Genomic DNA, 15,488 nt, shown 5'->3' on the forward strand with positions numbered 1-15,488 from the left:
AGGTAAATATGATAATTATTCTTGGGAAATGGTTATTCTATTTTGCTCTGTTGTGGCAACTATATGTTTTGGTATGGTTTGATGCTACATTTAAGTGCTTAAAAAAGTCACAGTTAAACAAAACAAATACTATCTGGTTTACATGCAATTAGGCCATAGGCTTTTCTTTCTTGTTTCTTGAGCATGACTGGCCCAAAGTTACCCAGCTGTTTTTTATGGCTAAGATGAGACTAGAACTCACGGTCTCCTGGTTTCTAGTCTGATGCATTAACCACTTGGAATATTGCATCCAGTTTTGGTCACCACGATGTAAAAAAGATGTTGAGACTCTAGAAAGAGTACAGAGAAGAGCAACAAAGATGATCAGGGGACTGGAGGCTAAAGCACATAAGGAACGGCTGCTGGAATTGGGTATGTCTAGTTTAACGAAGAGAAGGAAAGGGGGGACATGATAGCAGTGTTCCAGTATCTCAAGGGCTGCCACAAAGAAGAGGGAGTCAAGCTATTTTCCAAGGCGTGTGAAGGCAGGACAAGAAGCAACAGATGGAAACTAATCAAGGAGAGAAGCAACCTAGAACTAAGGAGAAACTTCCTGACAGTTAGAACAATTAACCAGTGGAACAACCTGCCTCCAGAAGTGGTGAATGCTCCAACACTGGAAGTTTTTAAGAAGAGACTGGACGGTCATTTGTCTGAAATGGTATAGGGTTTCCTGCCTGAGCAGGGGGTTGGACCAGATGACCTCCAAGGTCCCTTCCAACTTTTTTTTATTATTATTATTATTATTATTATTATTATTATTATTATTATTATTATTATTATTATTATTATTATTATTATTATTATTATTATTATTATACCCAGATTTATTAGTTTTGTAGTAGAGAAGTAATTTTGGCTTCTTTGTGAAGCTACTAAAAACCAGAATTCTACAAAAATAGGCATTTGAAACTAGTGCATTTTTGAAAATGAAATATTTAACTTTGGTATTAATATAACTCAAGTTCTTGCTTCTTTTGAAAGAATAGATAATCCGTTAACAGTCATGTAGAGTGCACGATAGCTCAGTGGTTAAAGATGCTGAGTAGGATTGAGACCTGAGCGTTGCATGACAAGGTGAACTCCCATTACTTGCCCAACTCCTGCCAACATAGCAGTTTGAAAGCATGCAAATGCAAGTAGATAATAGATACCACTTCAGTGGGAAGGTGACAGCGTTCCATGTGCCTTGGCATATAGTCATGTTGGACACATGATCACCAAAAGATCTTTGGACAACGCTGGCTTCCTCAGCTAAGAAACAGAGATGAGCACCACCCCCTAGAGTCGGACACAAGTGAACAGGGGAAATCTATACCTTTAACAGTCATATAGATTGACAAGCAATGAAAGGAAGCACAGGTCAAGATAACAAAAGAATAAAAGAATTGGAAATGTTTATCAACCCTAAATACAAATTGCACTTTCTGTAACATCTTGCTATATCCTGTTGTCTGTGACATTTCCCTCTTGGCAGCGGGCAAGTTTGTTGCAGTATGAGAAAACTGAAGAGACCTACAGGATCAGAACACTTGTGGTATTCATGCAGATCTTGTTTTCTCTCACAGTTTAAATGCTTGACGGCTGATTTATTATTCCAGCCTGTAAATTGGTTAAAACTTACAAGACTGATTTCTTTGGTCAGAAACCCATCCCCCCTATTTTGAGTCAGTGGAAGGACCATATTCTGTGATGACATGTTTGATTAGTGCTGTAGGTCCATGTTTAATCCTACATCTCTGTATAGGGCTATGAAAGATTTCTGTTTGAAACTTTGGAGAACTGTTATCGCTCATTATTAACAATGCTGACTTCTGTGTATTATCAAAGTATAGGTAGTCCTCGACTTAACAACAGTTCATTTAGTGAACATTCAACTTGCAACAGCACTGAAAAAAGTGACTTACGATGATTTTTCACTCTTACAACAATTGCAGCATCCCCATGGTCACACGATCAAAATTCAGATGCTTGGTAACTGATGGCAGCAATGTCCAAGGGTCGGGTGATCACCTTTGGCAGCCTTCTGACAAGCAAAGTCAGTGGGGAATTCAGATTCCCTTCACAACTGTGTTACTAACTTAACAACTGCAGTGATCCACTTAACAAATGTGACAAGCAAGGTTTTGACATGGGGCAAAACTCACTTTAACAAATGTCTCACTTAGTAACAGAAATTTTGGACTCAATTGTGATCTTAGTCAAGGACTATAGCTGATTAACTTTGCTTATATTACCCCATAACTGGATGACCTGTACTGAGGGAGCAAGTCTCCCAGATCGACTATATAAATATTTTTGGATTCTAAATGCTGATACAGACAGAAATGAACTGTTTATAAAATACAATGCAATAATTATCAGAGTATTACCACTTTGGAATAAATACAGGAAAAGAATCAGTCCGGACATATTTCTTCCTTCATTATGAATATTTATTTTCATGAAGAGGAAAGCATAAAGAGGTTCACTCAATAGAAGGACCCTGGCAGCCTCTAGATCTCTGGGATCATTTTATTGATGCTGAATTTGCAACAAGTACAACCCAGAATTTCTGAGTAGAAGCAATTCACCAGCCTCAGCTTTCAGAGTAGCTGGTTTAATCATAGAGCAGTGCTTCTTAAACTGCTTGACCACTATTGTTTTAAACTAAAAACCACTATTATACAGAATGCAAGAGTTGCCTATTAATAAAACAAAAATAAAATGTTTTGAGACTTTCTCCTTGCAATGGTCAAAATCATCTGACCTGTATTCAGTATCTTCAAATAAACACTCCAATTTAAAAAAAAACTACCTACAAAGGGACTTAATGAATTTGAAAACTTATGACACAAAATTCAGAGCGTTTGCTGGGCCTTATTTATAAATTGTTGGGGAAACATGACTCAAATTGAACTAAGTAAAAATTAAAATAGGTGAAGAATTTAGCTAGAAAAGAATGATATGTAACAAAGGAATTTCAGTGGAAAAAAACATTAAATTCATACTGGATATTGTGCTTGGGGAAAACTAGTGTAGGTTGTTTTATCATTGGTATATTATTCCATTATTGCTAAAATAGTTCAATCTCTGCATATTGTTGGAAGTGTAATGAGCAGGTTGGATCATTTCCATATTTTGTCGCAATGTTTTAAACAATTTGGAAAATACTTTATAATAGAATGTTATAAAACATTTTTCAATTTTAAAAGCTGAATTTCCCTTCCAACTTAATATTTAATATTAGCGAACTACATGCCTGCAAAAATATACTGGCTTTGTACATGGGAAGTGCTACAGGGATATTCTGTGGTTCCTATTGGAAAATAGGCAGTTTCTTCTATTGAAGAATGGCTAATTAACCTCCAGTAGTGCTGTTCCATGTCCAAAATAACTTTGTATTTCAAAAGTAAACCTGACACAGAATTTAAATTATGTTGGAAACTGATTTTGGATTATAGATCTGTATATACAGAGTTACATCCAAAATGTGAGTTTCTCTTAACATAAATTCTTTGTTTTAATAGAAACTACTGTTAATCTTACATGTTTTAAACTGTGCTAACTTGTTTTTAATATTCATGTATTACTTGGCTTTTAACAATGATTTATAATTTTTAAAATGATGCAGTATATTTTCTTATTTAAAACTAATGAAATATTGGAAATGTTAATCTAATGCTCATAAATTCCATTTAGCCAGTTGATGCTTTAATTTTCTTTCTTTCTTTTTGTTCCCCTCCCCTCTTTCTCCATTTCCTTGTATGCAATTTTCCCCGTTTTCCTATATAAAAATATAGTAATAAAAATACTTAACTCTGTAATTCACTTAATGACTTAGTATAAAGAACTTTCTGGTGTGATTTTCTCCCCATTAATTTTAGCCATTCTTTATTTTGTCATGTACAGTACATTATTAAGAGCCGTTCTGTTATGTGTTGGTTCTATTAAAACCATATAAGTTACATGGTTTCCTCCTTTTTTTAAAGTTTATTCTCCAGATATGCCTTCTCGGCTGCCAATCCAAGACATATTTGCAGGGTTGGTTACAAGTATTGGCACAGCAATACGATACTGGTTTCACTATACTCTTGTGGCCTTTGCATGGTTAGGAGTTGTACCTCTTACAGCATGTAAGTATGTAATGCAATAAATAAACATAGGCAGTACAAGGCAGTAGGAAAAACATATGTTCAATTGGCTCTCGGGAAGTGAATTCATCAGCAAAATCAGACCATACATTGCAGAAAAGGCAATTGCTAGGGTTGCATGCACAATTCTTCAAAGATTAATTTATGCATCCTTAAGCGTTACTAGTGCTTGCACAAAGAACAGGGCCATGCTTAAATGTGTTAAGCTGCCTTCTAAAGCATTCCAGAATATTAAGTTTACTCTGGTTTTTTTTTTTTTGGTAGGTAGCCTTGCTACCATAAATAATGGTAGTGAAGACTATTTTTTATTTTTTATTTTAGGTTTTTTTATCCTGTCTTAATTTTTAAAAATAACTCAAGGTGGTGGTTATACTTAATACTGCTTCCTCATCCTATTTTCCCTACAACAACTGGGTAAGATGAGAATATCTGTCTCAAAGTGACCCAGCCGGCTTTCATGCCTAAGGCGCGATTAGAACTCAGGGTTTCTGGTTTCTAACCTGGTGTCTTAACCACTGGACCAAATTGAGAAAGTAGCACATTGTAATGGGCTGTTGTTCCATTCAAACCACTATTAATTTTAGTTTTTGTTTTGATTTATCTTTATATAGAGCAGCTTGATTTCCCGTAAACTAGTTATATACATGTTTAATTTTCGTATACTATGTATAGTTCCAGAAATTTGAGGGGCAATATTCTGTTGTTCATTGAGTAATAATAAATACACCTAAAGGGATTAAGTTACTAGGTGGATAGTCTGACATGATTCATATTTCCTTAAGTATCTTAAGTATTCAATTCTGGAACATGGCATAAATAAACTCAATCCAAATTTAAAGGGTGAAGATTACTGTGTGGGAAAGCATATGTCTTGCTCTTTTTAGCTTGAATTGGTTCATTTCCTCAGATATGCTGTGAGATTTGCCATTGTTAGTATTGGTTAAGATAACCCTGAAGAGGCTGCCAAATATACTCTAATCAGTTATATTTTGATAACATTCACTAATCAGGAATTTTATTTACTTTCTCTGCTCTTTAGGCCGTATCTACAAGTGCTTGTTTACTGGCTCTGTGAGCTCACTATTGACGCTGCCATTAGATATGTTATCAACGTAAGTATTAACAAAAAAGTGTGTTGTTTTTTTCTCATCTCTGCTTCTAAATTGCAGACCACTCTTCTCTTTTATGGACTGTTACCTCATTTGTATATGCAAGTATCCCCCTTGTGTAATTCAGTATAAAATTGTTGCTACACATTCATTAAATGCAACTTACACTATGAAATTTCACTATTAGCTTTGTATTATGGGTAGAAAAGTATATGAACATAATATTCCTTTGGTTTGAGAAAAGCATATTGGGCTTCTTTGCCTGCAAATGCAGCAGAATTCAGTTCTCTCATTATATAGCCGCCGCCCCCCGACATAAAACCCAGTTAATTAATGCTGAATATCAATTAATTTTAATCACACTTTAAAATATTTTTACTATTAATAAGCCACATTAATAAGTTGTGGCAGAATATCAGACCATTATTTTAAATTTTAAATAAGAGTCAGACTTTAAACATTAAACTGGATGTTAAAAATCACTTTAGTTTAATCTAAAAATGTTTTTAAAAGGAAATATTATTTAACAGTGCTAGAGTCCAATAATATGGGGAAAGTACCTGCAATGATTTGTGGTCTTAATACCCACTGGGAAGTATAAATATTAATTATATTACTTTAATATTAATATTATAATATTTTATAATGTTATATTCTACTGTTGTAAGTTGTTCAGAGTAGCCCCACAGTAAGATGGGCGGCAAATAAGTTTAATAATGAATAAATACATTTTAATTATTTTAGAAAATTAATGGTTATGTCAACTATTGTATAATGTATTGGATATTTCATCAACAGGGAGAATTTATTGGCAGACTGTTTGCAAGGTTGTTTTGTTGTGACATGCACACTCTGTGCGTTTATCAGCCTTGTATGGTTACGTGAACAAATTGTCCATGGAGGTGCACCACAGTGGCTAGAACAGAATCAGCAGCAAGCCATTAATGGTGTTGGGCAACAGAATGAGGTAATATGCAGTAACTTTTAGATTGATTTTTTTTTTATACATGTAAGCCTTTTCTCTCTCTCTCTCTTTCCTATCTTTAAACACCTGAAAGTGTTTATAAAGCATGTTGAATCCATTCATATAATCTGTTGTCTAAAGCATTTTTCCCCGTGGGACAAGCTTTATGACTTGAGCTTAATCCAAAGAGTGCTATGTTTATAATGACATTGAACACTGATGCTTTATTCCTTACGCTTATCAAATGTCACAGAATGGCTACGTTTAACCATACTACTAAATCATGGTTTAGCATTATAAGAATGAGCTTCAGTAAGCACCTTTATGAACTACCTACTTCCGCTGTTGGGAAAACAACATCAACTTTCAAACTGGAGCAAGCTTGTAGTTAGATGGTATACTATCCATAGCTTTCACACGATTTATAGAGTACATTATGATATCAAGTGTTGAGATTTCCAATTCATGCCTGAAGTGATCAACCGTCTTTCTTCAGCTAACAATACTTCTTCAGTCTTATTAGAGGATTAAAATTGCTTGTCATGATCCAGACACTGAATTAAATCTTCATAGCCCTTTTTGATTTTGGTATAACAGATGAAAAGCTGGTGTCATCAACACTGTAATGAAATCTTGGTCCAGTCTGATGATGACTCTTTTTACTGACTTCATATGTTTTTGAATGGTATTTAATGTAGTCTGGACCTACCATCTGGGCCATTCCACCAGCAGTTAAAACACCCATGGTGAACAGATTGAGAGCTAAATAATCAGTCATAAGGTTTCAAGCATCTTGTCCACATCCTTAACCTACAACTCCTGATCCCTCAAAATTGAATGTCCCACTTGAATTGGTTTGAAATTTGGCATACAAATTGTTTCATTCATGAAACTATCATAGCAGGCTCAGGCATTTTCTGAATGGTGTTATCGGTCTCAGTCATAGTTTTACTATATGGGTATTTGAAGATACAACAGAGGAAGCAAAAATATTATCCTTTGTTGGGAAGCAAAATATGCTGCTGTACTCATATATAATCAGATGCTCTCATACACATTCATTTTTCTTAACCATATATTTTCCAGCCATTGTTCAGCATGTTTCACCACCTGCTGTTTTACTGCATATTACAATGCCTTAGGGTCTCTATTACATTGGAAAAGACACTTGGAAGAAAATGTGTCAACGGCTTGTGTTGTTACTTTGGCAGCATGACTAAGGCCTCAACAGGATCACCTATGATAGTTACGGAAACTCTCCAGTCCATCTCAGAAATTCATTGGTTTCCTTAAATCTTTCCATAAATAATGGGTAACTATTTTAAGTGGTCTCTTACCTTTGTAGCAGGAGAACAGTTACTGTAAATTTCTCCCCTGGCAGAGAATTTATAAAATCCATCATTATCGTGGCACTTTCCCTTTCCCGTCCCTCCAAATTCTGTTGATACTAAATACAGTACCAGGATGGGAAGAACTAGGTAAGATTATTCCCTTTCAGTTCCCCAAATTAGGTCTCAGTAAACCCAAGTTGCCAGATTTGCTGGGCGGACTGAAAAACAGATCCTGCAATTATCTCTTTCTCAAATGACCCATTCTCCCTCGAAAGCCATACCTCTTTTGGCCTACCATTTCTTCTGCAGAACCTTTCTTACTTCTCTGCTCTACAAAGATATTTGATGTTGCCCAAGAATAATGCTGTGCCTGCTAAAGGGAGTCCTCCACTTCTGAATGTAATTGAACCTGGAAATATGTTTATATATCATTGCAGTCATAAGTCAAGGTGTCTCATGACCAGACTTGATTTTTTTGACATTTTTTGCAGCAGTCATTAAGTGAATGCTGCAATTGTTAAGTGAATGCTGTGATCGTTCAGGGAATCCATTTTCCCCAATGGGTATTTTTTGCCAGAAACTGGAAGAAAATGTCAGAAACCTGCAAAAACCATAGCAAATCTTGGTCACATGATCTTGGGACATTGCAAATGGGTGTAAAGGTGAGCTAGTTGGAAGTGCCCAAAATGTAATCACTTGACCGCAAGGGGAAGTGTGGCTGTCATAACTTCAAAAGCAGGTTGTAAGTAGCTCTAAGGAGGTCCATTATCATTTCAAATGGTTGATAAGCAACCAGTTGTAAGTTGAAGACTATATAACAAAACTTCATTAAAATCATAACTAAGAATTCACATTAAACTAAAAATGAAGTTAGAAATGATACAATTTATTTTAAAAAATTCAGTTCACCTTATGAGTGGGATGTGTCTTTCCTCAGTCTACCAGAAGTCTGTGAGTTTCTATGCAGGAAAAATCTTATTATACAATGTATCATTGCCAATATCAGGGCTAAGCCCTTATCTAATCAAACTAGCATTCATATATTACTAAAGAATAAAATTTTGCAACTAACTAACTTTAGAATTTCTAACTGCTAAAAAAATATGTAACTTTAATCTCTCTGGCCAGGCATTTTTAAAACAAACAGTAAAGTTGCCAGAATGTAAATTTAAATAAAATTCACATCATAAAAAGACATGGTCTGAGGGTTCAGTTTCTCTTGATGCCTGTAGATAATTGAGCATATTTCTAGAACTGCTAAGAGGAAAGCTTTGAAACAGGCTCTAGAGAAGGCCCACCATAATTTAAAATAAGGGAGAGAATATAAATATATTTCTGGAAAGAACTCTGAACTCCTCTAGCTGTTACAAGTTATACACTACTAGGCCAAAAATACTGGATTATTTTTTTCTTCATTTACAGTTGTTTATTAGTCAGCCATAGACAAAGCCTAGTTGTATCTATATGTTACCTTAGTTATATCTGTCATTTCATTCTCTATTCTTATCTAGAGAACAGTATACATATCTGTTCCATTCGCAGAACAGTTCTCAGCTCTCACATAAGGACTTTAAGAGGAGTTTCACCTTAATATACCAAATAGAAAACCAGCCAAATCATAGATTATGAAGTTGGTTTATTTCAGTTATCATAGATTACAGAGGGCTTGTTTCAATTATCAGATTACAACCCTTAACAACTTGCAATAATATGGACTTCAACTCCCAGAATTCCTTATACAAATTGAAGTTGCATATCTGGAAGTTGCCAAGACTGGTTTTCCATCTATAAAATATTGTGCATATGAAATTCCCTCCCAATGTATTTTAATGTCATATAACGATGTGAAATCTAGGAAGAGGCTTTCAGTCTTATAAACCTTTTAAGATTTCAAACAATTGGATTGGCGATATACGAAAATACATCTACTATATAATCCAGAATTTCTGGATTATTTGAGGCTTGGTTAACTCAGCCTTTATCAGATTATGGTTATTTCCTCCTTCAGGTCTCAGTTTAGCATATTGTTTTCTAAGGAAACCATCTACTTAAAAGTTGTCAGGAACCTTTTGATATACTGTATATTCATATAAATTCTTACTCATATTGTAGAAGGGAGTTTTGGAGCTATATCATCTTCCTAATACAATTAGTATAGGCTGCAGGAAAGAGAACCCTATAGCCCACAATTAGTGGGCTATAGGGTTCTCTTTCCTGCAGCCTATACTCAGCTGATTGGTAGGTTGCATGGAACATGACACCAACGTATGTAAAATAAAGAAAGCGAGGACATCTGAGGCCACATACAGTCTAGGTCTAGGAACTACTTTTCATGCTATAAATCAGAGGTGTCAAACTACTGGCCCACGGGCCAGATGCGTCACGAGGAAGCTGCACCTACCCCAGCTCCGGCAAGGGGAAGAAAGTCACAATACATTGGGACACGTCATGTGATGTAGCGAGTTTGATACCCCTGCTATAGATGGAGCTTTAGAATAGCTCTGTGCTGAAGTGTTAAGAATCTCCCTATAGCAATATTTGTTTTTTACCTCAATGTTTTCTTGCAAGTACAGGATTTCCTTTTTTTCTTTCAGATTAACTAAGTGTTGATCCATTGGTTGCAGCAGGAATTAACTGATTGGTTTGTTGGCTGAGCCTGACATTTTGGGCTGAGAGAGAGTGACTAGTTCAAAGTCACCCAGCTGGTTTTTAAACTTAAGGCAGGACTAGAATTCATGGTCTTCTGGTTTCTAGCCTGGTGCCTTAACCACTAGACCAAATCAGCTCCCAGTTGGGTCTGAAGTATTAAGAATCTTTCTATAGCAGCAAGACCTTGTTAAAAAGAAGTTTGCTTCTACATTTCCTCTTCAAAATATTTGAACAATTTTCATAGACAAAGTACAGCACAACATCTTAGTCCAACTGAATTTTTGTTGATTTTTCTGCATTCAGGCTCAGGGCGTAGGAAATGCTGGTGCTGAAAATGCTGTACTTGTTCAGCCTGTGGACCAGCCTGCTGAGAATGTAGTTGTAGGTGAAAATCCAGAAATTCTAGAAGAACAGCCAGATGATGAAGAAGAAGACAATGAAGATGAAGAAGATGTTGTAGTTGAAGATGCAGCAGATGCAAACAATGGAGGGCAAGGTATACTGATTGCTTTTTAACAACTATATATTTTGGCCCATTTATTTCAAAGGTTACTTTCTAGGGAAATTGTTTTCTAAGATTACTAAACTATGTTTTTTCTTCAGATCATATAATATTAGTAAACACAATTATACTTAAAAATTGTATCATTTTGTGCAATTTTGCGCAGTGTATTTACAGTAACAACAATACAGCAAGTACAATGAAGTTTAAGACTTCCCTAATAATTGAGTAAATATAATAATTATTCTATTGTATTCTGGTAAACAGCTGACCATATCTGCCTAAACATTGAAAACATCAGCTTTATAGTTACCAAAATATTTGTACGTCTTTACATGTTATTATAACAGGACTTTCTAATTGTACAGTTTGTTAACCTACATTTATTTATTTGTTTTTTTTTTTTTGCCAATATCAGAATTGTCTGCTGACAGTTTACAGTTGAATTTATATAGGGACAGGGCCCTAATCACACACTACCTGCATGCAGGCACGGACCAGGCAGATTATATCTGGACATAATAGCCTCTTAGATAATCTGGAGTCAAATTATACAGTATACGACTGGCTACATCAAAAATAGCATTTTTAAATTGGACTTGGAAGTTGTTGATAACCAATGCAGCCATTGAAGAATTGGTATAACATTTATAGAGCACCTGTCACCTACTGGTAGTAGTAGCTTTTCAGTCTTATGTTCCAACTGTAGCTTGTGAATTTATATTCCTTTATAGACCATAATGCAGTAATTTGTACAAGTGATGATGATATGAATCACTATAGACTGAGCATCCTGATCAAAGCTTCCAATCAGAGTTTCTATCTCGTTTAGTGGAAGTGCAGATCATTTTCTTTATTGGTAAAGCAACTCTGTCCAGAACTAATACTGGAATATTCACAGATCAGGATGTTTCTGGATAAACAGTAACTTTGTCTTTCTGAGGTTAAATCTTAAGTTTGTTTCTATCCACGTGAACTCTCACATCTTCCAGACACCAAATTCTGCCTCAGGCAGGGATGGACTCCATCTGCTCAATTGCTCCCCATCTATAAGCACTGAGTGGAACCACCAGCACACTGACCTTATGGTGATACTGAAGGATGTGAAGTAACCTAATAGAAACAAGAGAGGGAAGCTCCCATCCCCTAGGTCCCACTGTGGGTCACAAGAGTACTGCTTCTGCTCTGTACTTGGGCTTGAATCCAGTCTGAAAAGTTTCCAGATAATCCATGTCATCAATAATTCTCGGCAGCTGAAACAGTACATTTTCAACAGCTTTCTCCCCAAAGGGATAGTTGGAAATAGGATGATAATTCTTCGATAGGACTGGAAAGAGGGATCCCTTCTTCAAGAGAGACTGTTCTTCCAAGGCAGGTGGCACATCAATAAAGGAGAATATTTGTAGCTCAGGGTTGAAATGAGGGGTCCTTGCTCCTCTCTGAGCTTGGTTGTTTTCTTGCAGATGTTTCATTAATCCAAATTGGGTATGGGTAACATCATTAGTGCTAGTGTCATATCCTCTGTCCAAGAAGAGAAAGTCCAGTTTCTTGGATCTAGTCATTCGCATACCCTTTTCCTGCCTAGATGAGCTAGAAGTAAGGGTCCAGATCCCATATACAGCAGCAGTGTTTATAGAACAGACAATCCTTTCCAATTCCTTTGTTTCCAGGAGTTCAAACATGTCCTGGATAACATCCCAATATGTTACTCAACCATCAAACTAGAACTGTCCAAGCCTGGAGCAAATACAAATAGTGTTCTCCTTGAAGAATATAGCATATATATCAATTTTATTTCTTTAATAATATTTTGATACTCTGTGTAGATGACATGAATTGGAATGCGTTGGAATGGGATCGAGCAGCAGAAGAACTTACATGGGAGAGAGTGAGTATGGCCTATATGTTCAGAAAGAGTTTTTTCCTTGTAGTATATTACAGTTGATACAAAATAACCTTTAATAGAAATAAATAGCAATTTGGGGAAGAGAGAGAATATTGTTGGTAAGAAAGGCATATTTACAAGGGAAAATATACTTTGTAAAAATTCCTGAAACAATTTAGAGTGTGAAAATTGCAAAATATAACTTTATAAAGTATCCTTTTTTCTTTTGCTATTTCTCTAATTCTAGTTCCTTTTTGAAGCTGCTTTTCCAGTTGAATTTGGCAATAAAAGATACACATTTCTGTGATACTTTGTAAAAATATTATTCATCAAAACAAACCTTTATTATGGTCAGAGACCAGCATATATTGGCTGCTCATATTGTACTAATTCACAGTGTTTGATCCACTAGCATAATGTGTGAACTCAGCCATTTTGATTTATAAACCATAATTAATGCTTGGGTACAGTGTATCAACCCACTTGGTGTGTCACTTTTAACCCACTTTAACTTTTGCACCTTTCCAACAAATTGAGAACAGGTTGGGAAATAGCAGTTCTTTAAAACTTAGCAGCCTCTTGAATGCTATGTTAGTTAATGTTCAAAATTATCTCTTGTTCATAGATGCTTGGACTTGATGGTTCCCTAGTTTTTTTGGTAAGTAAATTGTAATGGTTATTGTTATTATTGAATCCAAATATGTTAAATCTTTGACTATAGTGTCAGCTAAATATACCACTTACTTTTTAGAAATGCCAAGTTTAAAAAAAAAAAAAGTTTAATATTTGTGACATATTTACTGCACAGGTAATGTGTTGATTAGCCAGCATATATAATACCTACTACTTCATGAACAGCATTGGTTTCTAGTGTGTTTCTGGGTGCACTTCACCTTTAAAGCCCTTCATGGTTTGGGACTAAGTTACCTGAGGGGCCATCTTCTCCCAGTTGTTTCTACCTGTCCATTCTGGTCCAGCAGGATGGGCATACTCTGGGTCGTGTCAGCCAAGGAATGTTGGCTGGTGAGGACCAGGAGGTATGTCTTTTTTGCCTATTGCCTGCCCTCTGGAACATTCTCCCTCCAGTGATTAAGAGGGTCCTGTCTCTGTTGGCCTTTCGGAAGGCCTTGAAGACCTCCTTATATGCCCAGGCTTGTGTGAAAGGGTCCATTTCCTAGCTATGCTAACATATATGGATTATAATAATACTCAATTGTTGTATGTATTTACTTTTTCTTTTGGTATGGTGATTGCAACTGTTTTAATTAATTTTATGATTGTTTGCCACTCAAGAGTCACTTGTTTGAAATGGGCAGCCATACAAATTGAACAAATAAATACAGTACATTACACCTTTCTCTTGATGACGTGAATGTGCGCTTTTCTCTTGATAATGTGAATATTGCAGAAAATCCTACATTGCATTGTACAAAAATTAGAAAAAGAATTAGTGGCAGAATGACAAGAACACAATGTAAGATAATATTGCTTATCAGTTGTTGTTTTTTTCATTTTTCCCCACTTCAGGAACATGTGTTTTGGGTGGTATCATTAAACACACTTTTCATACTTGTCTTTGGTAAGTTACTGCATTTTCAGTTATTTCAGAATAATTTTTCATATGGTACAAATTATGATAGAGCTGCATGAATTTTAACTACTAATTATGGGATTTTGTTAGGAAAAGAAATAGCTTTTTTTCATGTTCCTTAAAGGAGATTGGCTCCATAATGGCCCTGCATGCAATTTAGTGACTGCATAATTATAATTTTACATATGGCCTCAAATGGTTTTTTTTACCCAGGAGTGTGCTCATACCATTACTTGTTGCGTCTGATTTTTATTCTAATACATTATAATCCATGCAAACTGAAATTGCAGAAAAATAGTTTTGCTGTGAAAACTAATCATTTTGAAGCTACTTTTTACAAAATCTATAAAATCCAGACAGTATTAATCAAACTTTGCTTTATTGAATAATTGTATTTTCACCCAAATATAATTGGTCCACGCAGAGACTTGGGCTCATGGCTTTTGTCGTCTAGAAGGGGCTGATAGCTTTCATTTCTGCTTTTAATTCATCAAGTTTCTGAATGACGAACTGTGGTTAATTGTAATTATGGTCAACTGAATTCTGAAATTGACTTGTTTTAAACCAATTACAGCTAATCATGACCAGAATTGTTCAATCCAATAACAAAACAAGACATATGCTGAAAAGGTTTTTGAGCTTTTCATTTGCACTAAATTGTTATTTGGCATAACTTGGGCCATGCTTATATAGCAAATTTTATAAACCCAGTTATTTGCATCCATTTATTATCAAATGGTTAGTTTTAAGATGTATATTCATCAGAAAGAGCCATCTATCACCAATTTCTTTTTCTCCTAGCATTTTGCCCCTATCACATCGGCCACTTCTCTATAGTTGGACTTGGCTTTGAAGAATATGTAAGTGTTTCTGTTAATCCCACAGAAATTTTACTTGTGAACTGAATTGTCCTGGTTTCCGATCTTTCCTGTTGAGTAAAGGAAGGATGATTTTTATCCGGTGTGTTGGATTTTTATAAAAAAAAAAAAACCAAGCACAACCTCTGCCAAGAACCTAGGGAAGGAATGTATCTGTGATTTTTTTAGTTTTCCTCTCTGCAAAAACTGTAATATAGGTGAAAGAGCACCCAGTTTTTCTCATAGTAGATATTTTTCAGACAGCATTTTCTGTCCCCCCCCCCCATTCAGCAGAATCACACAAGATAAGAAAGCAATGATTTCTTTTTGAAAAGCAAATAATTCTCTTCAACCCTCAGTACCTGCACATGCCAGGAAATTTGGGAAAGGGAATGTTAAGTGGTAGCCACAAACTACGGTATGGCCAG

At 35.5% G+C, this 15,488-nt stretch overlaps 1 protein-coding gene across 1 annotated transcript in view; it reads left to right on the plus strand.

Moving 5' to 3' along the window:
* Nucleotides 1–15,488, plus strand: part of MARCH6 (membrane associated ring-CH-type finger 6) — a 58,636-nt gene that overhangs the window by 18,919 nt on the left and 24,229 nt on the right. Inside the window, exons 4-11 of the mRNA XM_015821281.1 lie at nucleotides 4,011–4,154; nucleotides 5,212–5,284; nucleotides 6,080–6,248; nucleotides 10,529–10,721; nucleotides 12,554–12,615; nucleotides 13,238–13,270; nucleotides 14,140–14,191; nucleotides 15,005–15,063. Coding sequence (XP_015676767.1) covers nucleotides 4,011–4,154; nucleotides 5,212–5,284; nucleotides 6,080–6,248; nucleotides 10,529–10,721; nucleotides 12,554–12,615; nucleotides 13,238–13,270; nucleotides 14,140–14,191; nucleotides 15,005–15,063 — 785 coding nt within the window. The remainder of the gene's footprint in view (nucleotides 1–4,010; nucleotides 4,155–5,211; nucleotides 5,285–6,079; nucleotides 6,249–10,528; nucleotides 10,722–12,553; nucleotides 12,616–13,237; nucleotides 13,271–14,139; nucleotides 14,192–15,004; nucleotides 15,064–15,488) is intronic.

This window comes from Protobothrops mucrosquamatus, unplaced genomic scaffold (assembly GCF_001527695.2).
Source record: "Protobothrops mucrosquamatus isolate PMUCROS unplaced genomic scaffold, P.Mucros_1.0 scaffold1295, whole genome shotgun sequence".
In the NCBI taxonomy this organism is placed as follows: domain Eukaryota; kingdom Metazoa; phylum Chordata; class Lepidosauria; order Squamata; family Viperidae; genus Protobothrops; species Protobothrops mucrosquamatus.